General features: G+C 41.9%; 1 protein-coding gene across 3 annotated transcripts in view; it reads left to right on the plus strand.

Moving 5' to 3' along the window:
* The window catches only part of ARHGAP12 (Rho GTPase activating protein 12), a gene marked incomplete at both ends in the record, with an annotated part of 90383 nt that overhangs the window by 32850 nt on the left and 30727 nt on the right, over positions 1-26806 (plus strand). The window contains 5 exons of one of the 3 annotated variants that reach the window (XM_080716924.1): positions 7973-8236; positions 14596-14736; positions 15848-15928; positions 21133-21258; positions 24929-25018. In XM_080716924.1, coding sequence (XP_080573050.1) covers positions 7973-8236; positions 14596-14736; positions 15848-15928; positions 21133-21258; positions 24929-25018 — 702 coding nt within the window. The remainder of the gene's footprint in view (positions 1-7972; positions 8237-14595; positions 14737-15847; positions 15929-21132; positions 21259-24928; positions 25019-26806) is intronic. The other 2 variants (XM_080716925.1, XM_080716926.1) reach the window with 2 other exon arrangements.

Consider the following 26806-nt stretch of genomic DNA (forward strand, 5'->3'; position numbering starts at 1 on the left):
TTATTTATATATTATTATTGTTATTATTTTACTCTTAGTTACCTTTTAATGTGTGTGGGTCCCCAGTTTTTTCTTCTGTATATTGCAGGAAGATTATTGTATCTATCTATAGATAAAGTGGGACAGGCCAAATCTTTTTTAAATATAAAACTGGGCCATGTGCAGAGGTGCTAGTCCCAGTTCACTTGTTAGTTAATGACAGATAAAGCTCATAAAAATAACTTTGTTTTTTGTTTTCCTTTTAATGGTTTATTTTCTGCTGGTATGAAAAATGCACTTATTTTTGTTGGTGACCGTTCATTTTGTTGGTGACCGTTGGGTTGTTCTCATAAATATCTGCAAGTGAATTTTTATTTTATTCATATGCTGAAAGTGCTCCTTGTTGCTTTTTCTTTTAACTTTTCTTCCTTTGATTCATTTGCAAAATAGGAAGCAACTCCTGGTGAGGTCTTAAGAATCCTACAAGGATTTCTGTTTCTTATAACAGAAATTTATTGGCTTGGGAGTTTGGTTTGCCCTAAATTTACTGGAGTTTTATCAGTGTCTTTCCAGCAATAATGTATATAAAAATCACATCACAGGGTACTTAAAAATACAGTTCTTGACTACCTTTTGCCCTTTTTTTTTCTCTCCAGTACTGGGGATGGAACCCAGGGCATTCTACCTCCTAGCAATGCCCCAGTCCTATTTTCTATTCTTTATTTTGAAACGGGGTCTCACTGAGTAGCTGAGGCTGGCTGGGAACCGCAGTCCTCCTGTCTCAGCCTCCCAAATGCTGGGGTTACAAGTGTGTGCCACCACGCCCGGCTTCTGACTTCTCTTATTCACAGCTTTCAGGAGGCTGAGATAGGAGAACCACAGGTTTGTGGACAGCCTCAGCTCCTTAATGAGGCCCTCTGCAATTTAGTGAGACTCTGTTTCAAAATAAAGAATAAAAAATTGAGCTGGGTGTGTAGCTCGAAGGTAGAATGCCCCTGGGTTCAAACCCTAGTACCACACACACACAAAAAAAAGTACTTGGGAAATTATTGGGTGATCAATCAATGAATTTTTCCATGATTTGGGCAGTTGATAATAAACATGCATATTTTTTGTTAGAGATTAAAGTTTAGCATTATACAAATAGTTTTCTGTTGTCTTTTCACATATCTTGAAAATTGAAGATTTTAATTGATTTTTAATCTTTTTGGTGCTATTGAGGATTGAACACAGCATTTTATTTCTGAGCTGCACCCCAGCCATATTTTTATAACTATTTATTTATTTGTTGTGGTACTGGGAATTAAATCCAGAGGCATTCTACCTTTGAACTACACCTACGTCCAATTTTTTTATTTTTATTTTTTAGTTTTTTACAGTACTGGGGATAGAACCCAGGGGCATTCAACCTCAGAGATACACCCACAGCCTATTTTTTATTCTTTATTTTGAAACAGGATCTCACTGCATTGCAAAAGGCCTCACTAAGTAGCTGAGGCTGTCCATGAATCGTGATCCTCCTGTCTCAGCCTCCTGAATGCTGGGATTACAAGCATGTGCCATCATGCCCAGCTTCCAGTTTGATTTCTTATTTGGAAACAGGGTCTCTCACTAGGTTGATGAGAGTCTCAGTACTTGCTGAGGGTGTCCTTGAACTTGTGATCCTTCTACCTTGGCCTCCTAAGTACTAGAAACGATTCCTACCAGCAAATGAACAAACAGCATTTCAAGTGACATTGTCAGGAGTTAGAAATTTTAGTTTTATTGTCAGTAACCTCATCTCTCTGCACTTCTATTTACACTTGGTGTTGAATATTTAGTTTTCAGACATAAGTTTCACCTTCTTCTTGGTTTATCAGTTTTGAGGAATTGCCTTCCTGATTTGAAGATTCACTGATTAATTATTTTCATTTCTTATATTAGTTCATGTTACTCTTTATTTACTTTGTAGTGCTGGGGATTGAACCCGGGGCTATTCCACCTCTGAGCTACATCCCTAGCCCTATTTAATTTTTTTTTACTTGGAAACAGGGTCAGCCAGGTGTAGTGGTGCACGCTTTTAATCCCAGCATTCAGGAAGCTGAGACTGGAGGATCTCAGTTCACGAACAGCCTCAGCTACTTAATGAGGCCCTCCGTAACTTAGTGAGACCCTGTTTCAAAATAAAGAATAAAAAATTGGGCAGGGGGTGTAGCTTGGAGGTCGAATACCCCTGGCTTCCCCTGAGTTGGCTTTGAGCCTGTGGCCTGTCTGTCTCCCGAGTCCTGGGGTTGCCTGCGCACACCACCACGCCCCGCTTCCTCATCATTTTAGATCAGTGCTCTCTCCTGTCCAGCCTCCAGATTGCCAGGCTGTGGGTTTTCCCTGCCAGACGGGAGTTCTGGAAACTACCTCCAGGCACACACCTGGGAGTGGAAGCAGTCACCTTCTTCCTGGGACCAAGGTCCCGCGCTGTTTGCTGTGCAGTGCCTCAAAGTGTTTATTACCAATTGTTTCCTTTTTTTAGTTGCTTAGGGAAGGAGGTATTTTCAGATATTCATGGCTGGTAGTCTTTTTATTTTTGGTGATTCTGGGGATTGAACTCACAGGTGTTCTACTCTGAGCCTGCCTTTTTTTTAACCAAGGTCTTGTGCCTGCAGTCCTCCAGCCTCAGCCTCCCCACTACTGGGATTCTAGGCATGCACCACTGTGTCCGGCTCTTTTAATAACTTTGTTTTGGAGCTCTGCATTGAAATCTTTGACTTATATAGATGCTTTCCAGTTTGTGGTTTCTGTCTCTGTGTCTGTCTCTTTCTTTTGATAATTTCTTTCTAACTTTCAAATACCACCTTTCAGCTGGGTGTCTTGGTACACGCCCATAATCCAGTACTTGGGAGGTATAGACAGGAGGATCACAGGTTTGAGGACAGCCTCAACATTGTAGTAAGGCTCTCGGCAACCTAGCAAAACCTGTTTCAAAACAAAAAATAAAAAGGGCTGGTGGTGTAGCTTGGAAGTAGAATGCCTCTGGGTTCAATCCCCAGTACTACAAAAAAAACCACCCTACCCACCAAGCAAACCCCACCTCTCCTCGCAGACTTCTCTCGCTTCTGTGGCTCCTTTACTGGCGCTTTGTCCTCTGTGTGGACCTTAATTATATCCTGCGGCAGTGATTAGAATAACCCCGCTAGACCGTGCGCTGCCCACTGTCCAGGGCTTTGTTTCTTCCTCTCTGTGTGCTCACTTAAGTTAATGGCCCCATGTGTGTGCCGGTGACTTTTTACATTTATAATTTTAGTCCTGACTTCTGTACGGAGCCCCCGTCCACATATCAGCAATCTGAGCACTTTCACTTGGATTTTCCAAAGGTGATCGGTCTAGTAGAATCTAAGTGTTGTGTTTCTTTGCCCTTCTCCGTCCGTAGCTCTCTACGTCATGACATTAATCCATGGTGAAAAAACAGATTATTATTATTATTATCATCACCATCATCATTATTATTATTTACTTATTTTTTGGAGGTACTGGGGTTCCTGGAAACCCTTCTACTCCAGGCTACGCTCTCAGACCTATTCTATATTTTTATTTGGAAACAGGCCTCTTTAAACCAGCGAGGCTGGCTTTGAACCTGTGTGATCCTCCTGTCTCCACCTCCCAAGCATGGGGATTACAAGCGTGCGCCACCACGCCTGGCCAGATTATTCTTTACATAAGCAAATATTCAATCTGCATACTGATTTAATGCCATAATTTTCTCTTCATTACTGTCATTAGGGCACTGTAGTTTTTCCCTTTTTTTTTTTTTTTTTTTTTTTTGGTGCTGGGGATGGAACCCAGGGACATTCTACCTCTGATCTACACCCCAGCCCTATTTTTTTTTTTTTTTTTTTTTTTTTTTTTGGTGGTACTGGGGTTCCTGGAAGCCCTTCTACCTCTGGGCTACACTCCCAGACCTATTTTATATTTTTGAAACAGGGTCTCTTACGCCAGCGCGGCTCTCTTTGAACCTGAGCGATCCTCCTGTCTCCGCCTCCCAAGTGCGGGGATTACAAGCGTGCGCCACCACTCCCGGCCCTATTTTTTGTTCTTTACTTTGAAGCAGGGTCTCACTAAATTGCAGAGGGCCTCACTAAGTAGCTGGGGCTGGCTGAGAACCTGTGATCTTCTTGTTTTAGCCTCCCAAGTACTGGGATTACAGCATGTGCCGCCACACCCGGCTTAGTTTTTATTTTGAAACAGGATCTCACTGAGTTGCAAAGGGCCTCCCTAAGTAGCAACCAAGATCCTCCTGTCTCAGCTTCCCAGATGCTGGGATTATCAGCGTGCTCCACTGTGCTCGGCTTAGTTTTCTTCTTAAATAGGGACACAAATGTCCACCCTGTTTCTCAAATTAGAAATGTGTGTGGTTTTCTTAATCTTCTCCCTCTTTTTTGCATCTAACCAGTTCCAGGCCTTTAATCTTGCTTTTGTTCAGGCATTTATGTTGGCATACTTTTGTTTACATTTGTTTCTTTGTTTATCCAACAAATTTTATTATCTGTTGTGTTAGTTACTAACTACACTGTGTGCTAATATTGCATGGAATATGTAGAATTTACAGATTAAGATTTGGAAGATTAATGTGTTTATAAAATTAAGCTTTTTTCATTTAGGGGCAGGGCTTATCTATTTAAACATAATTTTAGGTTCCAGAGTAAGTGTTTCTGCTGCTAGGACGTCCTACCCGAGGTCTTGCACACAGGACCAGGCCCACGCCCCCAGCCCCGGAGGAGTGTCCTAGGTGCTTCCTCATTTGGTTTACACGTTTCTTTTAAGGTAATTGTCAGTGTTTAACAGTTCTTTTCCTATTGCAAATGAGAGGTTTTTTTCAGTTGTGTTTTCTCAGGTTTCATTATTCGTGTATGGGAAACTGATTAGGTGATCATGTATCTGGCCAATTTATTAAACTCTTCTAGTAGGGTTTTTTTTGTGTGTGTGTGGTACTGGGGGTGGAACCCAGATGCTTTCTACCTCTGGGCTATACTCCCAGACCTTTTTTTATACTTTATTTGGAAACAGGGTCTCACTAAGTTGCTGAAGCCTCACTCAGTAGCTGAGGCTGGCTTCGAACCTGTGCGATCCTCCTGTCTCAGCCTCCCAAGCGCAGGGATTACAAGTGTGTGCCACCACGCCTGGCAACAGTAATATTTTTTAAAAGCTAAAGAAGTATTACGATTCTTAACTTGCTAATAAGAATTTTATATCAAGTCTGTATTTATCACATTCAATACAGACTTGATATAAAATTCTTATTACTTGGTGTCAGTCATGTTAATCTGTAAAGAATTATAGTATAAGATTTTCTAAAAACATATTTTCTTAACTTCTTTTTTTCTCATTTATTTAGGGTAGTGCTGGATTAAGATATTTTTCTCTATATTTACAATTTACAAGTATGATATGTTTATATGACACCTTTATTTACTTATCTGCTTTTTTTGGGGGGTGCATGATACTAAAGATTGAACCCAAGAGAATTCTGCCTCTGAGCTACACCCCGGCCCTTTGCGTTTTTTATTTTGAGACAGAATTTCACTGAGTTGCTGGGAGTCTACATTGCTACATTGCCAGGCTGTCCTCAAACCTACAACCCTCCTGTCTCAGCCTCCCCAGCACAGCGGGTTTACAGGTGCACACCACCATGCACGGCTTTGTCTTTTGTTCAGAATTATACTAACCGTAACAGTTTCTGTTTGATGGAACATTTCAGTTTTTGTTTCAAAAAGTTGTTTTAATTTGAGCTGTTTAGTTGTTTCACAAAGATTTAGCAGAATTTGTTCATAAGCATAATTTATAAAATGGCTGTTTGTTGACACCCCCTAAGTTCTAACCGAGTATCAGGGGCAAAGACTCCCTAGATACTTGTTGGATAGGATAAAACTTCTCTAGGTAAGGTTCTGAGAAATGATTTACTGTGCAGAGTTGTTTTGTTATTTTAACAGATTCGTTTTTGTTAGAATGTATTGTTATGGCTACTTCACCAGGATATGAAATTACTCCATAAGAGAAATAAATGTGTATCTGTTTCCATGGATAGATTTTCTTCATAGAAAGGTACTCTTTGGAGCCAGGCGTTGTGATGCACTCTTGTAATCCCAATACTTGGGAGGCTGAGACAGGAGGACCGCAGGTTGGAGGCCAGCCTCAGCTACTAAGTGATGCTTTCCGCAATTTAGTGGGACCTTGTTTCAAAATGAAGAATAAAAAATAGTACTGGGGGTGTAGCTCGGAGGTAGAATGCCCCTGGGTCCAATTTCTAGTACTGTAATCAATCAATCAGTCAATCAATAAAATAACAAAAGAAAGAAAGGTACTCTTTGGTAGTGTCTAAAATTGGAGCTAACATTCTTTTTAGGAAAACAGTCCAATTTGCATCTTTGAATACAATACTTGTGTAACTACCATGTGTAAAAAATACAAAGTTACGATTTTACAGCCATGTATTTGTGTTTTGGATTATTTTTACTGTCTTTTAAAGTTCTGCACTTCAGACTCATTGGATGTAAGATTGGTGAGTAAGCCGAGCCCTGTCCCAGAGCGCCGTGTGGTCGGGCGCGCCGCTGACCTCTAGCGGCAGAGGCCGTGCTTGCAGGTGGACGCCTGCGCATCTGCCTCAGGTGCCGTGTCCCGGTGGTGAGTGGGGTGGTGAGTGGGAGAGTCTGGCCTGCGTGTGGACGCGCACCGCTCCCAGGTGTGGCTCTTGTCCTTCAGCAGTTGGGGTTCTGTGCAGCTTAACACAGCACAGTGACCTTGGGCAAAGCACATGGAGGAGCCTGCGCTTACATCTACTGAGTTGTTTAAAAGCAAACAAAAAACCTTCAGATTAGACAGGTAAATCAGAGTTACTGATTCTTTTTTTTTTCTTGTTAGGATGTTAACAGATGAGGAAATATAGGTAGAGATGAAATTGTTTGTTTATGGCATATGTTGAGAAATTATATCTGAAAAGGAACAGAACCTCACAACCTCTCAGCTTGCGTGTTCTTTTGTGCTCCCTTATCTTAATTTTTTTTTTAATGGATCTGGGGACGGAACCCAGGAGCATTCAACCTCTGAGCTACACCCCTGCACTATTTTCTATTCTTTATTTTGAAACCGGGTCTCACTGAGTTGCAGAGGGCCTCACTAAGTAGCTGAGGCTGGCTGCAATCCTCCTGTCTCAGCCTCCCGAATGCTGGGATTACAAGCGTGGCTGTCTTCTTGATTTAAATTACAGGTTAGAATACAAAATATTTCTTTAAGGAGTTTTCTGAGTAAAAGCAGAGATATCCGTGTGTTGAAAGGCTTTTTATATTTTAATAAGATTGCCTAAAAATCATAGTTTTCCAGCTGAAGAAGACCTTGGTGTTTTTGTCCAATTCTTGTATGCATGGAGAGTTAGGATTTCACTTTCAGACTGGCAAAGTGGTCTTACCCAACATCATTAAGCTTCTTGGTGACAGGTCATGAACTTGAGCTAGAATACAGCTCCTCTTGGGGCATTCTTTCAGGCTGAAAGAAAGTATCAACACTTTGGGTTTTGCTTGAAGTTTTTGCTTATTTCCAATCAAGTTATGATTATTAAAACTTTAACCATTATTTTCTTAGAATGTATATGGGTAATATGGTTTTGTCTTTTTTCGGTTTCTTTTTTCTTTGTCACTTTTCCCCCCTGTTTTGAAATGAATTATTGGGCTAGGCATGGTGGCGCACGCTTGTAATCCCAGTATTTGGGAGCTGAGACAAGAGGATTGCAGGTTCATGGCTAGCCTCCGCTACTTAGTGAGGCCCTCCCCAACTTAGTGAGAGCCTGTTTAAAAATAAAGAATACAAAATAGGGCTGCGGTTGTAGCTAGGAGGTAGAATGCCCTTGGGTTCCATCCCTAATTCTGCAAAAAAAAAAAAATTATTATATATTTTTATAAATCTATTTAATTTCATTTTATTTGTAAGTATGCCACTTTTACACATGTAATTAAAAATTTTTTTTTCACAGGCAAATACACCCCCAAATCAAGGCCGGCCAGATTCCCCCGTGTATGCGAACCTCCAGGAACTGAAGATATCCCAGTCCGCTCTCCCCCCACTTCCCGGGAGCCCAGCCATTCAGATTAATGGCGAGTGGGAAACTCATAAAGACAGTTCCGGGCGCTGCTACTACTACAACCGAGGGACGCAGGAGAGAACTTGGAAGCCACCGCGCTGGACTCGGGATGCAAGCATGAGCAAAGGAGACCCCCAGAGTCCGGGGGACCAGGAGGTACGGCTGAGGGCTCAGCCCACGCTTGGCACGTCTTCTCTGCAGCGTTCAGAAGCAGGAGAACAGCGGTGTGTCTCGGAGCAGTGGATAGGACACTTGAGTCTCTGGCATGCTCAGCAGTCTCTGCAAGCCGCGGCCCATTAGTGCTGGTTGCTTGTGCTCCTTAACTAGCGGGCGATGGCCAACCTCGCACTGTGCTTTCTGGCTTCAGCACTGAGTCAAAGCTGTCTACTGCCGAGGCGCCCCTTAGCTTATTAGAAGATACTAACTTACTGCATAAGCCAGTGACGTTCACAGAAAAGAAGGGAAGAAAATGGATGATGTAACTCAGCCAGAGATAAACAGGATTATTTGATTAAAACAGATGCTTTTCTTCAGTGGTTCCGTATGGCTAGTAACTTTTTTCTCTTGTCAGCCAGAGATACCAGATCACTGTAGAGGAAGTAACGATGGCTCCTTTCTGTGGTCGTGACAGTCCCTCTCGGGCATTGCCGCCTCTGACAGCACAGCCTGCACTGCCCCTCGTACTCCCTCCCTCCCTCGCGCCTTGCCAGGCTGCTGCGGGAGTGCTCTGTTACACTTTGGAGAAGCTTCAGTGGGCCAGTGAGGCGCTCTGGGCTGTTGGAGGTATAGGAGGAAGGCCGGGAGGACGGAGGAAGGGCCGAGGCCGCGCCCTGCAGGGGCTCCAGGCAGCTGCAGCTAGGCGGGCTGGAGCGGGAGGCCGCACGTCCTGCACCCAGCAGCGCAGGCTGCTTGTAGTTAATACCTCCCCTTGTCTCTTTCTCAGTTGGCTATTTATAGCCCGGCCTTAGTGGTAACTTGCACTTTTAGTGTTCAAGAATGAGGGCGAAAATCACGGGGTTCATGCTTAACTATAACATAAAGTTACGGAAGCTTTATTCGAATTCTGGATCTTGAATGACTTGAGAATAAACCATCCTATGTTTCAGTAGTAAAGTAAAATTTTAGAATTTGGGAGATTTAGGCCGGACGTGGTGGCGCATGCTTGTAATCCCCGCGCTTGGGAGGCTGAGACAGGAGGATCACAGGGTTTCGAAGCCAGCCTCAGCTACTTAGTGAGGCTCTCAGCAACTTAGTGAACTTAGAGGTAGAAAGCCTCTGGGTTCCACCCCCAGTACCACCAAAAAAAAAAAAAAAAGAATTTGGGAGATTTAGGGAAAAAACTAAATAATAGATTAATATACAAGTTTAAAAGTATATAAAGAGACATTAAAAATTTCCTTTTAGCTTTCTATTTTAGTAAATAGAGGAAAGTGCTTTGTCTATCAGGGTCTTAGCTTATACTTTTAGTTTCTGTACAAATTGCATAAAAATAGATATTCCCAGAGTAGCTAGAGCATGTCTTCTATAAACGTCTCTAGAAAAGTCACATGGAGAAGGTAAAATTGAGACTGTGTGTGTGTGTGTGTGAGAGAGAAACGTCCTTGTTCTTTTCTCATATTTAGCTGACTGTAGGCCTGAGCGTAGGGTTCTAGGGTAGGAGTAGTTTTCTTTCACCATTAAATGGCAGCATTTTACTAGGCTTATTTTTGTGCCTTTATTGGTGCGTTACAGTCATGTCATAATGTAAATCACGTTGACAGTGACATCCACGCGCACACTCTTGGTGGGCCCCCCCGCCCCCCAGTGGCAGCATTTTATTTTATTTTATTAATTAATTGATTTATTTTTGGTGGTACTGGGGATGGAACCCAGGGGCCTTCTACCTCCGGGCTACACTCCTAGACCCATTTTATATTTTTATGTGGAAACAGGGTCTCTTAAGCCAGCGCGGCTGGCTTCGAACCTGCGCGATTCTCCTGTCTCCGCCTCCCAAGTACGGGGATGACAAGCGTGCGCCCCCACGCCCGGCTCAATGGCGGCATTTTAAACTCCACTGGACGGGAATCTGGCGAGTTGCTTATTGGGGAACAGCCAGTGTCCTGTCCTTTGGGTCTCCACTGGGACTGGCCAGAGTCTCAGCAAGTCCTCAGCTGCTGCCTAGAGGGTCAGGGCTGGCGGGCTCAGCATTCAGTTTGCAGACGCCCCTGCGCTGGTCCCCTCTCTGCTTCCGTCCCAGTCATACCTGCTCTCTCTCAGCTGAGGATGCTACGATGTCCCCGGAGGGGAGGTCGTGCCTGTGAGCAGATGTGATGAAGACGACTCTGGCAGTTAGGGCTTGCGCTGGTGCCCCTGCCCGGACCCCCAGGCCTTGGCCCTGAGCCAGGTGCGGGTCCTGCCAGTCCCTCTGCGCGCCACGTGGACTCTGCGTTCTTATGCTGGGGTAGTCCAGCGCTTGCCCATCTCTGACTGTTGGCTCCTCTGGGCTCTCCCTGTCCGCGTGAGTTCCTGTCTTTTTTTTTTTTTTTTTTGGCAGGTCTGGGGATGGAGCCCAGGGGCATTTGACATCCAAGCTATACCCCCTGCTCTATTTTTTATTCTTTATTTTGGAACGGGGTCTCACTGAGTTGCAGAGGGCCTCACTAAGTAGCTGAGGCTGGCCACGAACCGCGATCCTCCAAGTCTCGGCCTCCCGAGTGCTGGGATGACAAGCGTGCGCCCCCACGCCCGGCCGAGTTGCTGTCTTTTTAAGCACATTTCACTACTGTGACTGCAGGGGCTCTCACACAAGAAGCCTGTTGTCTCAGTGGCTCCCCAGAACAGCAGCTCTCACCTGGGAGTGAGTTTGCTTTCTGGGACATTAGCAGTGTTTAGGGGACTTTCTGATCGTCACAGGATGGGGGCTACTGGCATCTAGGGAGTAGATAGATCCAGAGATGCTGCTGGACGTCCAGCAGTGCCCGGTGCCGGCGCTGCACATACGGGATCGTGTGCCCTGAGTGTGGGCGGGGCCGCTGTTGCCAAGTCCTGTCCCCGACACTGGAGCCCCCGCACTTCCCAGAGTCACGTGTTGACCAATTTCCTCTTGCCCTAACAGATTACGGTGCCGTGGATTTTATATAGTTTACTTCCATTTTCGGCCACCTTACTTATTGTTATTGGACCTGATGATTCAAAGTTAATTCTCAGTTTTACCACTTTATTTTCTCATATTTTTTTCTCTTTTCTTACATAGTTCTGTTTCAGGTACCTGCTTTTAATTCCCCCATGAGCATCTGTTAGTGCTAGAATATTTTTTTTCTTCTAGAAATGTGTTTGTTTTTATTTTTGAAGAATATTCTCAGTTGATACATAATTCTACATTGACTGTTAATTGTTTGTTTCTTTCATGGAAAATTTTATTCAGATGTTTTCCAGCTTCTGTTCTTGATGCTGAAAATTCAACTATCAGTCAGATTGTCTTTTTTTTTTTTGTACTAGGGTTTGAATCCAGAGGCATTCTACTTCCAAATCACACCCCCAGCCCTTTTTATTTTTTATTTTGAAACAGGATATTGCTAAGTTGCCGAGGCTGTCTTTGAACCTGGGATCCTCCTGTCTCCGCCTCCCAAGTACTGGGATTACAGGTGTGTGACACTATGCTTGGCTCGGTCAGGAGGAACTTAACTAGAATCAGGATCATGGTCTGGAGAAACTAGTGTTCTAGTTTGGGGGTCCATAAACACCTTCAAAGAGAAAGCTAGTTTTATAAATATTTGATTCTTTGGATTTTTGCTTCTACTTAGTTTATTTGTTTTTTGTGGTACTGGGGTTCCTGGAAACCCTTCTTCCTCTGGGCTACACTCCCAGACACCTATTTTTTCAATTTTATTTGGAAACAGGGTCTCTTAAGCTAGGGCAGCTGGCTTCGAACCTGCGCGATCCTCCTGTCTCTGCCTCCCAAGCGCGGGGATGACAAGCGTGCACCACCACGCCCGGCTCTACTTAGTTTTTGACCTCTGAGTACTTTTAAAAAGAATGATGTCCTGATTTCAGCCAGATGCTCAGCTGGGATTTGTCCCAGCCATTTGTCTGTAAGCAGAACTTGTGTGATCGCTGCCCTGTCCCCAGAGTTACTGTCACTAACCCTCCTGGATTCCGTAGTTGTTGAGTATAGAACGATTAACATTTGGAGAGTGCTTGCCAAAAATATTCTCAGTTTTTATTTAATGTTATTAAGCAGCTATTTTTCTAGCTGTTGTAACAAGGGTGTGAAGATAACGGCAGCTTCTGCAGAGTAAGAAAACATGCCAAGACACTGGAGGCTACTTTTCATGACAGAAGAGAATATTTTTTAGTTTGTTTGTTTCTGTAGTATTGGGGATTGAACCCAGAGTCAGTCTACCCCAGCCCCTCTTTTTTTTTGTTGTTGTTGTTGTTTTTTTTTTTTTTTGAACTAGGTTACTGAGAATCTTGCTGTGTTGTTGAGGCTGTCCTTGAACCTGTGGTCTTCCTGTCTCAGCCTCCCAAGTACTAGGATTATAGGCATGCACCACTACCTACTCAGCCAGAAGAGAATATTTTATTGCACAAAAACTGAAAAATTATGATGAGTACTTTGTCATCTAGAAAGTTAATTCATGAAAAGCACTGATAAGTGGTTTTTGTTATTTCTTAATTTTACTAATTTGGATTACTTTCTTTTTTTCTCCCAGTTTCTAAAAGATTTTAATGTGTGTCTACATAACCTTAAAACTGTATACTCTTAACTAAAATAAAAGGTAATTTCCTGCCGGACATGGCGGCACATGCCTACAATCCTAGTACTTGGTGGGCTGAGGCAGGAGGAGACCAACCTGGGAAACTCGGACCCTATTTCAAAATAAGAAATGAAATAGGGCTGAAGGTGTAGTGCAGTGGTAGAACGCCTCTGGGTTCTTTCCCCAGTTCCACATACACATCCAAAACCCCGATTCTGAATTAAGTGTTTGAAAGTGTTACCATTGCAAAACACAGCTCACGCTGTGCACATCTGCAAAGTTGTTCATGCTTATTTTTGTGAATATAATAATATTTGTATGTCTTCACAACATGGAAAATCTACTTCCCATAGTTTTCAGTCCAAATTATGGTGATAGGAAACACAGTGTGGTTGAGTAAGGTTGAATTTCAGAAACTGATGTAGCCAGGTGCCAGGAAGGGCCAAGTGTTAATCTGGTATTTGTAGAATGATTGCGGAGCAACTTGCTTCTTGGTTGCGTTACGTGCTTCTGGTTAAAGACAGTCAGAATTGTTTCCTTAGTCTTCTGGAATGCTTCTCTTCTACGTCTGGAGTTGATTGTCCACATCTGTGTTTTCATACTGAATTTCTGTATCATACTTGAATTTTCCAATATTATTACTTGTTTTTGAAGTTGAGTTTCCAGTCGTCTTTTATGAGCATTTGATTGAGCAAATTAGGGTAACTTGCCAATAAATTAGAACACACAACGCAGCGTCACAATGCTAGTGTTTTAAATCTTCCCTCACCCACTTTATTTGCGTATTTATTTTTACATTTATCTCAGCTTTTATCTCCTGACACACAAACATGTCTGAATGTGGGCCGCATTGTGGTGCGTTCGTAAGCACACAGCCTAGTTGGTCGTTAACTTTTCCCGTGCTCTGCCTTTCCTGCCCACACTTCCTCTACTTCACTGGTCTTCCTTCCAGGTTTCGTGAGATCCTTTTTTATTCCTTTATTTCCCATCTACTTTAAAACAGTGGTCAGAGGATACTTACCTGCCCAGCATTTGGCTCACTGTGAGTGATACATAGAGGATGCTTTTCAAGATGCTCAGTCCAAGGTAGTTCTCTCATCCCTTCGTTTGCACATGTACATGTGTTTGTATACATACCCTGTCATTTTTTAACCTGCGATTTCAGTTCAAAAGGAGTATCAAGCCGGGCGTGGTGGCGCACGCTTGTAATCCCCGCGCTTGGGAGGCGGAGACAGGAGGATCGCGCAGGTTCGAAGCCAGCCGTGCACGCTGGCTTAGGAGACCCTGTTTCTAAATAAAAAAAATATATAAAAATAGGTCTGGGAGTGTAGCCCGGAGGTAGAAGGGCTTCCAGGAACCCCAGTACCACCAAAAAAAAAAAAAAAAAAAGACCCTGTTTCAAAAATATAAAGTAGGTCTGGGAGTGTAGCCCGGAGGTAGAAGGGCTTCCAGGAACCCCAGTACCACCAAAAAGCAAACAAAAAACAAAAAGAGTATCAAAGAGAAGGAAGCATTTTATCACTCTTTAGTCTTAAAACATTTTATTACGGTAAATTTTTCTAGGGTTAATTTAATGTGATAAAATAACTAACCACTATTCTACTTCACCACTTACAATGTACTATTTAGAGAAATATCAATTTGTTTTGAAATTAAATATTCATATGTATTCAAGATATCTTAGCACGTATAGCCGAGTAAGTTCAATCTCTTAGAGTCTCAATGGCCGCATATTTATATTCAAAGAAGATAAACCCTTGTGTTTCTGACCATTTATAGCTTCTTTCATCAGAAGAAAACTCCCACAGCACTTGCTACAGCCAGTCAGACAGTCAGTGTGGTTCTCCTCCAAGGGGTTGGTCAGAAGAGTTGGATGGACGTGGCCACACCCTATATACCAGTGACTATACTAATGAAAAGGTACCTGGTTTTTTTTTTTTCCTCATCTAATATTTCTTAGTAGAATTCTGTCATTAAATAGTTGTGTATTGTAGTGTTAGTAGTGTTAAAAATTCACTATTTTAATCTTATAATCATGCCAGTGACCACATGAAAACGTACTGGAACTGCTGATTGATGGTTTTAAACTGCTACAGCGAGAGTGCTTTCTGTGGTGATGAAACCCGCTTCAGAGGGACCTTCTAAGTAGACCTTTGAGTGTCTAACTGTCCTTGTCGAGTACATTTTCTCTGTGTTTTGCCTGAGGAATAGTTCTCTGGAAGTATCTTTCTCACCCTGTATTATTACACTGTCATACTGCCTATGGCGCTTTTTCTATTATGACCAAATTTGTATAAAACAAAAACATGAATCTAGTATTTTGTGATTAATTGGTCTAAGAATGAATATTGAAATCTTCTGTGTGTTCTGCATCTGGTATCACTTAAGAAAGTAGCTGCTTGGTTGTGCTGGTTTAGAGAACAGACTGGAGGCTCCGTGGGCTAGACCTCCCCTTGCTTCCCTGCCTCAGCGCGCGGCGCCAGGGCCGAGGAAGCAGCGGGTTTCATTCATATCTGAATCCAGATCGCGTCTGTCTGAGCTGCAGTTAGTGTTTCCTGCTCCGTAGCCCCTGCTTCACGTTGCAGGAAGTTCTCCTGTCACTGTTTAAATGTACTGAGTGGGGTTCCTTGACCAAGGGCGGTAACTCCTGAGGGTTGGTGTGAAAGAGGCTTGAATTAAGTCTTATACTTAAGATTGAAAAGCCGGTCCCTTTTGTGAAGGCTCAGACCTGTTTCAGGACAGCCCTGTATTAGTGTTCCAGGGCATGTGTACCTCAGCACGTCTTCCTTTAGGCCATGTGTCTCTTGTTATGTTGCTAAGTGGCATCTTAATTACTAACATGACATTGGAGGAAAGAGGAAGATTCACATGAATATTGAGTACTATACTTACACACTTAAAATGCAAGTCTGCAAGTTTGCCGATTTTTTTTCAATGTTCTTGAGCAAATGAAATTTATAAAATAACATCTAATATCTCTTATGGTGACAGCTTAAACTCACTTTTATTTAAATTAATTACATTTTTACAGTGGCTCAAGCACGTGGATGACCAAGGTCGACAGTATTACTACAGCGCGGACGGGTCACGGTCGGAGTGGGAGCTGCCAAAGGTAATGCGCTTGACCGCCATGCTTCTCTGGAGCAGCAGCTGCAGCGATGCCGAGAGACAGTCTCAGCCGCTTGGCTTTTATATTGTTTCGTATCTTTTTTTTCCTTTCTTTCTTTTTTTTTTTTTTTTTTTTTAGTGGTACTGGGGTTCCTGGAAACCCTTCAACCTCCAGGCTACACTCCCAGACCTATTTTATATTTTATTTGGAAACAGGGTCTCTTAAGCCAGCACGGCTGGCTTCAAACCTGCACGATCCTCCTGTCTCTGCCTCCCAAGCGCGGGGATAACAAGCGTGCCCACCACATCCGGCTCTTCTTTATATTTTTGAAACAGGGTCTCCCTAAGTTGTGGAAAGTCTCACTAAGTAGCTGAGGCTGGCCATGAGCCTGTGATCTTCCTGTCTCAGCCTCCCAAGTACTGGGATTATAAGCATGCACCACCATGTCCCGCTAACTTATATTAGTTTTGTTGCCACATAGAAAGGATTTCTAAGTTGTTACAATTACAGACTTAAAAGCTAAGTAATCTTCCACTAAAGTTGTATGGTGCAGTTTTTTATTTTTTTATTTTATGGTGGCCCTTAAGAATTTCTTCGTTTTTAGTCTAGAAATGGTCTCTTTGTGAACCTCTGTGATAATCTTAAGACTACTATTTATCAAAATTTAAAGTGAATTTAAAGGAAACACCTGCCAGGTGTAGTGGTGCATGCCTGTAAATCAACCCCACTACTTGGGAGGCTGAGACAGAAGGACCACAGGTTCTTGGTAATTTAGTGAGGCCTCAGCACTTAGTGAAACACTTATAAAATAGGGCTGGGGCGTAGCTCAGTGGTAGAACGCCCCTGCGGTGAATGCCCAGTAGCCCATGTGAACACACACCCTGCAAGCATCTGTCTGGCGGTGGCAGATGTCAGGTGAATAAGGAAGTATTGCTTGAGGAGATAACTGGAGAGGCCCGCATGGATTCATCTTGGAGATAAAGGAGTGACGTTACAGAGAGAACTTAAGGTTTTCAAAATATGAAAATGTCCCCAAAATATAGTTGTATTGGAATTGTGGAATTGTAGTCAGGGTCTTTTTAGACTTCTAAAGGCTTGTCTTTAGACTTTTTTTTCTTCTTAATCATACTTTTTGGGGGTGAGAGAAGTTGATATCAGGCATCCTTGGGTTTCAGGAGAACAGAGTTGTTAAAAGAAGATTTTCACTGGGTGTGGTGGTGCGTGCTTGTGATCCTAGTACTTAGGAGACTGAGACGGGAGGCACAGGTTCTCAGACAGCCTCAGCTACTTAGTGAGGCCCTCCTTCCACAACTGAGTGAGACCCCATTTCAAAGTAAAGAATAAAAAATGGGGCTGGGGGGTATAGAATGCCCCTCGTTCAGTCCCCAGTACTGTGCGTGTGCACACACACACACATGCACACACACACACACAAAGTAGATTTCAATCATTATACTATAATGTATTTATAACTGTTACAAGCGCTGGTATAAGGCAGAGTAACACTGAGGGGTCTTATATTTCTCACATGGCTTTCTTGGTGATGTGCTTGGCATTTGAAGCTCTTACATGACTTATACTTTACTGGTAAAGTGTTGTTAATTTCTTAAGTCATTTCTTTTGGCAGTGATTATCCTTTGTACACAACCAATCACTCAGAGTTGGCCTTTAGGACTATCCTGCTTCATCAAAACAAGCAACAGTATGCCTGGCTTTTAAGTGGAAGCAAAACAACAACTGAACCCCACAGCCCTTTTATTGATTTTGTTTCTTCAGGTCCAGTCCGAGGGCTTTATCGCACAGGTGGTGCTTTTCATGGATGTGTATTAGTTGTACAGCTAAGGGGCTTGGGTGTGCCGTTCCCACGCGTGGTGCGTGGCGATGGCCGCTCCTTTCTTAGCACCCCTCCTCTGCTTTCAGCACAGTTTGCGTGTGCCCACGTGTGCGGGAGAATGTGTGATGCTGTCTTTCAGTGTCTGACTTGGCTGACTGATGCGCTCCACGTGTCTGTCTCTGCAGACGGCAGTTCATGCCCTCTGTGGCTGGACATTCACTGTGTAGGCACGATGTATTTTCTTTGTCCATTCATCTACTGGCGGGCACCTAGGCAGACTCCGTGAATTAACGTGTATATGCGAGCATCTCCTTTGTGTGCCGACTTAGCACAGCTGGACCATGCAGTAGCTCTATTTTTAATTTTCTGAGGAACCCGCATACTGGTTTCCTTAGTAGTAATTGACTTAGCAATTGACATTCCTACCTATAGTGTATAAGGGCTCTTTTTTCTCCACATCCTTGCCAGCCTTTTAAAAAATAATTGCCATTCTAACTGAGATGAGATGGAATCTCAGTGTAGGTTTTATTTTGGAGTGTGGTATTGGGTTTTGAACCTAGGGACATTCAATCTCTGAGTTAACACTACTAGCACTATTTATTATTATTATTGTTATTATTTTTTTTTTGGCGGGTCTGGAACCCAGGGGCATTCGACCTCCAAGCTACACGCCCTGCCCTATTTTTTATTCTTTATTTTGAAACAAGGTCTCACAAAGTTGTGGAGGGCCTCACTAAGTAGCTGAGGCTGTCAGTGAACTTGTGATCCTCCTGTCTCAGCCTCCTGAATGCTGGGATTACAAGCATGCGCTACCACACCCAGCTATTGTTATTTATTTATTTATTTATTTATTTTGTACTGGGGATTGAACCCAGGGGCATTCTACCTCTGAGATAAGCCCTATTTTTCATTCTTTATTTTGAAACAGGGTCTGACTAGGTTGCAGAGGGCACTAAGTAGCTGAGGCTGGCCACAAACCTGCAGTCTGCCTGTATTAGCCTTCCAAGGCTGCGATTGCAGGTGTGTGTCACCATGCTTGGTTTAATTTTTTGTTTTGAAACAGGTTTCACTAGGTTCCTGGGAGTCTTGCTAAGTTGTCGAGGCTGGTCTTGAACCTGTGATCCTCTTGTCTCAACCTCCCAAGTACTAGGATAATGGATGTGTGTCACCATACCTGTCTTCCATTTGAATTTTAGGATTGAATTTTAGGATTTGAATTTTTCTAGACTTTGAAGTATGTCTCTGGTATTTTGATGAGGATTACACTTTTGATAGTTCGGCCTTTTTAACAGTATTGATTCTCCCAATCCATGAAATTTTTTTTCTTCAATGTTTTATAATTTTCATTATAAGCCTCTTTCAACTCCTTATTGGCTTTATTCCTACTTTTAAAAAATATGTACTTTGAATAGGATTACTTTCCTGACTTTTCCCCTGCAGTGATTTATTATTGGCGTATAGATAAGTTGCTTAATTTTATATACTGTTACTGTACTGAATTTATCACTTCTAAAAGCCCTGGTTAGAGTCTTGAGAATTTTCCATGTATAGAGCCAGATTATCAGCAAATAGGTGTTTTGACTTCCGGCTTCTCTGTTTTTATACCTTTTATTTCTTTCTCTTGTCTAATTGCTCTGGCTAAAATTTCTAGTACTATGTTAAGAGCGGTGACAATTGATATCCTTGTTTTATTCCTGATCTTAGAAAAAGTACTTTCAGTTTTCCCCATATAATATGTTGGCAAAGGGTATGTCATAAACTTTATTATGCTAGGTATGATCCCTCTATACCTAATTTATTCAAGGACTGTATCATGAAAAGATGTTGAATTTTATCAGAGGCATTATTTTGCATGTCTTGGTAACAAATAAGTGAGTAGCAAGACATTATTTCAGTTTGGCCCTGATCAAGTCTGGCAGTTTGTTGAAGCTGTAAGCTTCAAGCAGGAGCCTAAAGAAAAGTCTTTCTGTGGTCTGTTGGCAATTCCACAACTTTGAAAATGCAATGGTCAGTTCATTAGAAAGAAGCAGCCGAGTAAAAAAACTTTTTTAAAATAAAAAATGATTTCAGTCTTCATGAATTTGTTGACATCTTTGTGCATAATGTATGATCCATGTTGGAAGAAGTCCACGTGTGGTGAAGAGGATGCATTCTGCGCTGTTGGATGCAGTGTTCTGTAGAGCCTACTCAGCCCGTTTCATCTATAGTGTAATCCAGCTCTTTGTCGACTTTGGTTTCACTGACCTTGCTATTGGCAAGAGTGGGATATTGAAGCCACCCACTGTTGTTGTGTTGGGGCATATGTCTGGTAGTGATTCCTTTATAAAAATGTGTAATTGGATGTGGAACCCTTAAATATATGAATGCTCTTGTGTATATGAGCATTATTTTCAAGACTAAAGCCAAAAATTAAATTTCATTGGATTTTAAAAGTGGAAGCAATGTTAAAAAATAAATTTGTTCAGCCGGACGTGGTGGCTCACGTTTGTAATCCCCACGCTTGGGAGGCGGAAACAGAGGATCGTGCAGGTTGGAAGCCAGCCTTGCTGGCTTAGGAGACCCTGTTTCCAAATAAAAATATAAAATAATAGGTGTCTGGGAGTGTAGCCCGGAGGTAGAAGGGTTTCTAGAAACCCCAGTACCACCAAAAATAATAAATAAATAAATAAATAATAAATAAATAAATAAATAAATAAATAAATTTGTTCATTGATCTATCTCCATTTTAAAGTCATGGTAGTATTTATTGAGAATATACTGTCTGTAATATTTAATACATTTTATACTTTGCTTCTTAAAGCAATTCTGTGAATGAAAATTTTTATTGTATCTGCTTTGCAGTTGAAGAAACTCCTGAAACTTAAGGATATTTATATTTATTATTTATATTTGTAAAATATTTATTTTACAAAAGATAACTAGTACCTGACTCTTACCAACTCCAAACTCTCTAATCTTCTCAGTTGTTTCAGAGTGCTGATCAAAGAATCCTGTGGCTAGAAAATCCATAAGTGAACTTTGCTTATCAGTCATGTGTCTTTGAGGCAGCATATTTATTTATTTATTTATTTATTTATTTATTTATTTATTTATTTATTTATTTTTGCAGTGCCAGGGATGGAACCCAGGGGTATTTTACCTTCGAGCAACACCCCCAGTCCTATTTTTTATTCTTTATTTTGAAACAGGGTCTCGCTGGGTTGCAAAGGGCCTCACTAAGTAGTAGCTGAGGCTGTCCACAAACCTGGATCCTCCTGTCTCAGCGTCCCGAATGCTGGGATTACAAGCGTGCGCCACCACGCCCGTCTGAGGTAGCATAGTTAGATTCCACTTTTCTTTCTATTATTTAAGAAGTATATTTTGTTTTCGTCAGTACAATCCTTCAGCCCAGCAGCAAAGAGAAATCATTAAGAGTAGGAGCTTGGACAGGCGGCTGCAGGAGCCCATAGTGCTGACCAAGTGGAGACATAGCACCATTGTGTTGGACACCAACGACAAGGTAAGACTTTGAGGAGAAGTCTCTTGCGAATCTGGGCGAGTTCTTCCTATGTCACAGTGTGTCCGATTGTAACTTCCACACTCCTGTCTCATGTGACGTGTCTGTCGTGTTGATCATTGCTAATGCATACGACATCTTTTCAACTAAAGCTTTTGATCCACACGTACGATGAAATGTAACTATTACTCTCTTTTGCTCAGTTGTGTCCTTAGTGACTGTTGTTGTATGTATTGAGCATCAGTTTGTCATGAAGTGGGTTTGAAGTGGGTTTGGCTTTGAGTACTTGAGTGTTTACAGTTTTGCAGTCGTCATCTCTGCGGCCTAATAATGTGTCCACCTGACACGTGTGAGCTGTCGGTGGCGCGTTCTTTTCCTTACCTGGTGTGAGAGGCACATTTGTGTTCTTCCTGGCCATCTTCTTCAGCCCCTGGTGGTTCCATAGTGAATGGTTCTCTCTGTCCCGGCGAAGGCCAGCATCTACTTCCCTTCTTTGCCTAAAGCACTCTCTGCACAAAGCGCTTCTCGCATTAATCTGAGAAGTGACGTTCTCTGTTTCTTAGAAAGGATTCATCTTGATGCAAACATCAGAACTGATGTTTTTACAACGTCCTTAAGAGTTTGGTTTCATTTTGGGGATGGGGTAGAATGGTGAAAATATGCCAGATTAAATAAGGTGTTTTAGAAAGACGTTTGTCATTAGGATACTCATTCTCTCATTCTCTCTCTCTCTGTGTCTTTCTCTCTCTCTTTGTCTCTCTTTTTAAGCCATCAGGTTTCTCTTGTAGCATAATTAACAGGCTTTCTACATTTTTCCCAATTTTTGGGGGGATCGTTAGTGAAAACAAAACTCTCTTAAGGCATATTTCTCTATATTTGGATGCTTTCGGTCTTAAAAATCTTTTATAAAAATTGATTTTTGTTAGTCAAAACAAGTGTAATTTAGTGAGGCTCTCAGCAACTTAGTGAGACCCTGTTTCTAAATAAAATATAAAATGGGTCTGGGAGTATAGCCTAGAAGTAGAAAGCCTTTGGGTTCCACCCCCAGTACCACCAAAAAAATAAAAAAATAAAAAATAAAACAAAAGAAACAAGTGTAATCATTTGGTACTATAATTGACCATAAAATTAGTCTTTGATTGGACGTGGTGGTGCACACCTATAATACTACTTGGAACGCAGAGACAGGAGGCCCATAACTTCAAGGACAGCTCCAGCAAGTAGTGAGACCTTCATCAACCTATCGAGACACTATTTCAAAATAAAAATAAAATAGGACTGGAAGTATAGATCAGAGTAAAAGTGCCCCTGGGTTTAATCTCTGGACACACACAAGTGCACACACACACCAAAAAGCAACAGCAAAAGGTTAGTCTTTGTATAGTAAAAGGTTGACCTTTGTGGAATTGCAGGAATAGTCTACACACACATTATGTTTCTACACTTAAAGAACAGCAGTGGAAGTACACCAGTTTCTAGTGTAGTGTTACACAGTTGCTGGTAGAAGGTGTGCGTATTAAAGGAGTGACAGTCTGGAGTCTGGGGGCGCAGTGGTAGACACCTTCGTCCTCGGGCCCTAAGCCGTGCAGTCTCAGCCGATGGCTTCGGGGCCCTACCAGTTCCATGCTGACCGGGCCACCTCCAGGCTTGTGAAAATATTAGCATTGAGATTACCCTAGGCAAGTAAAATTTCTAGAGATTTTTAATAGAAAAACTCACTCAGCTCCAGGAACCAGATTATAATTCAGAGTATATTGAAACCTCTTAAGTACTTTATATAATAAACACTCAGGGGCAAAACCCATCTCTTAAACGGCCTCTCTTGCTTTTCATACTTCAATAAATATGATGATTATTTTGGTTATGTATAAAGTTTCTTTAAATTTCCCTTAAGATTCATTTTCAATCTATTGCTTAAAATAACTTATTACATTTCCTCTTCTCTCTAATTGTCCCAGAGTTGAAGAATATGACTGTCTCGAGACCAGAGGCTACTTATTTTTAATAGACATTTCTCCCCACCTTATCTTTTGTGAGCAGATTCATAAGCTAATTGCTTCATTAGTAAACTTTTCTACTTCTTATCATCACCTATTATATATATACACCTTCTTAAAATAGGGCACACTTTGAGGTTATTAAAAAAAAAACTACACCAGAATAAACGAGCTGTTCTTCTAGCTTATATAAGGGGTGAAGTGTATAAAACTCAGAATGTGATCAAAGAACCCTAATACTGTTTAGAAGTGTTGCTAAGACATTGGTGGTCATAGTTCAGCTGGCAGAGAATGTATGCATATATCTCTTGGTTTCTGCTTATGTATGGCTTTTACCAAAACCATTATTTATAGATGCATTATATTAGTACATGCATATATATTTTTATAAAGATACATGAATGTATAATTATAATTTTTTTTTTTTTTACTTTTTAATAGTTCTAATTTTTTTTTCCAGTACTGAAGTACTGGGGACTGAACCCAGGGGCATTCTACCTCCAAGCGCAACTGCATTCTTTATTTTTTATTTTGAAACAGGCTCTCACTAAGTTGCAAAGGTCTTCACTAAGCTGAGGCTGGCCACATACCTGTGATCCTTCTGTCTCAGCCTCCCCAATTATTGATTGGGATTACAAGGGTGGGCCACCATGCCCAGTTTAGGCTTAACACATTTTTTTTTCCTTGGTGAGTTATTAATTTATTAAATCTTATGTTTCTTCCTGTAAATTTTTTTTTTTTTTTTTGTATTGGAGATCGAACCCAGGGGCATTCTACCTCTGAGCCACACTTCAGCTTTATTTTTTATTCTTTAGTTTTGAAACAGGGTCTCAGTAAGTTGTGGAAGGCCTTATTAAGTAGCTGAGGCTGTCTGAGAACCTGCAATCCTCCTGTCTCAACCTCCTAAGTACTGGAATTACAAGTGTGTAACACCACACCTGGCTTTCTGCATATTTTAAATTTTGCTTATTCTGGTATTCATACTATACCAACATCAAACTGGTTAAATTTAAAGACAGGAGGATCACAGGTTTGAGGACAGCCTCAACAAGTAGTGAGACTCTCATCAACCTAGTGAGGCCCTTTTTCTTTTTTTTTTTTTTTTTTTTTTTGCGGGTCTGGGGATGGAACCCAGGGGCATTTGACCTCCAAGCTACACCCCCTACCCTAGTTTTTATTCTTTATTTTGAAACTGGGTCTCACTGAGTTGCAGAGGCTGTCCGCGGACCGCGATCCTCCAGGTCTCAGCCTCCCGAATGCTGGGATTACAAGCGTGCGCCACCACGCCCGGCTGGCCCTTTTTCAAATAAAAATAAAATAGAGATGAGGATGTTTCCTGGCAGCATGTGTGATGACCTGAGTTCAACTCCCTAGTACTGCCCCCCCAGTTAATAAAATTTATATATAATAACATCTTAAGTCAGTATGTGTCATTTGTTTTGAGTAAACCTATATGCATTATTTAAATTTAATTGCTACATATAAAATTTGCCAAATTGCATAAATTTTTATAACATCTGTAGTTTTCAAATTAGTTTTAGAGCTGAATATAGAAAGAGAAATAACAAAGAAAAATGTTCTTTTAGACTGCTTTATTAAGATTTCCCTCTCTGAGTACAGGGTAAGATAGATTTATATAAGAGAGAGTAACCTTTTTCATTACTTATTTCTCGTAGGAATCTCCAACTGCCTCAAAACCCTGCCTTCCTGAAAATGAGTCTTCTCTCTCTTCAGCAAAGCACCAGGATCCAGTTAGTATGCCAGAAATATAAGTGTAACACAGGCTAGTTTCCCACAAGTTTTATGAATTAGTTTTTTTCTAAATGTAATATTTAAATATTTCTTGGGCCTTTATAAAATTTTAGTTTACATTTTTTAGAAATAAGTACAATGAAAACATTTAAATTAAGAAATATTTTATTGTTACAGAAACACTTCTTTGTGCAAAATACAGTATTTAACATTTATTTTCTGTGCCATATATTCAGTGACTGATTTATATTTGATTTAAAAACATAAATATAAGCCGGGTGTGGTGGCACATGCTTGTAATCCCCGCGCTTGGGAGGCGGAGACAGGAGGATCGCGCTGGCTTAAGAGACCCTGTTTCCAAATTTAAAAAAGTATAAAAATAGGTCTGGGAGTGTAGCTCATAGGTAGAAGGGTTTCCAGGAACCCCAGTACCACCAAAACAAAAAACAAAAAAACATAAAAAACTTCCAGTTGCCTGGCATAATGGTGCATGCTTGTAATCCTAGTACTTGAGAGCTGAGACAGGAGGATTGTTTGTGGTCAGCCTCAGCTACTTAGAGAGGCCCGCTGCAACTTAGTGAGACCCCGTTTCAAAATAAAGAACAAAAAATAGGGCAGGGTGTATAGCTCAGAGGTAGAAAGCCCCTGGGTTCAATCACCCCAAAAAAATCCTCCCAGAGAATACTACCAAATTATACCTTCTCACTGGGTGCAGTTGTGCCTGCCTGCCTGCAATCCCAGCTACTTGGGAGGCTGAGGCAGGGTCACATGTTCAAGTCCAGCCTAGATGACTTAATGAGACCCTGCCTCAGAATAAAGATCTGGGCATGTAGCTCCAGTGCTAAAGCTTCCCTGGCTCCACCTGCAGCTCTGAGGGAAGAGTGTGTGGAGAGCATGTTGTGCTTGCCATCTTCCCTCAGTCCGAGGTAAGAACAGCCCGCCTTTCTATACGCCAGACGCTCTTCTCTTTCTGTGTAGCACGCACGAATACCGGAGACACTGTCTCAACTCTTAAGTTTTCCCTCAAGCGGAAATTTGAGGACTTCTCCCCTGACTCCCGTCTCTGCACTCCCCAGCCTCCCCCTCGGGCTGACTTGGCTGGTGCCCTGTTGCGGCCTCTTTTCTTCTAAAGTCCTTACCCAGGACAGGGAGTCTGCAGGACGACGCGATGGCCACCCCTCCTGGTGCAGCGTTCGCTCCTGTCGTGTGGGTCCTCCTGCGTCGGCTGCCTCTCTGCCCTGGGGGCCTGCTCTGCAGCTCCCTGTCTCTGCACTTGCGTTTCCACTCAAACCTTTCTCTCCCACACCTTAACTGGCACCTTCGTTCAATCTTAAGGGTTTGGTCGACTTTACCTTCCTCAGAGAATCCACTCTAAACCTCTAGATTAGGGAAAGCTTCCTGTGATGGTCTTCATGGCATTTAATTTTAATTGTATTTTACTTCATTATAAAACAGTAACACTGGCCCTTAATTGTGTGTGTGTGTGTGTGTGTGTGTGTGTGTGTGTGTGTGTGTTTTACTGGGGATAGAACCTAGGGGCATTCTACCTCTTGTGCTACACCCCAAGCCCTGTTTTTTTATTTTTTATTTTTATTTTTATTTTTTAATTTTTTTTTGCAGGTCTGGGGATGGAACCTAGGGGCATTCGACCTCCAAACTAAACCTCCTGCCCTGCTTTTTATTCTTTATTTTGAAACAGGACCTCACTAAATTGTGAAGGCCTCACTATAAGTAGCTGAGGCTGTTCACAAACCTGCATTCTCCTGTCTCAGCCTCCTGAATGCTGGGATTACAAGCATGTG

Source organism: Muscardinus avellanarius (genome assembly GCF_963383645.1).
Source record: "Muscardinus avellanarius genome assembly, chromosome: 20".
Lineage (NCBI taxonomy): Eukaryota > Metazoa > Chordata > Mammalia > Rodentia > Gliridae > Muscardinus > Muscardinus avellanarius.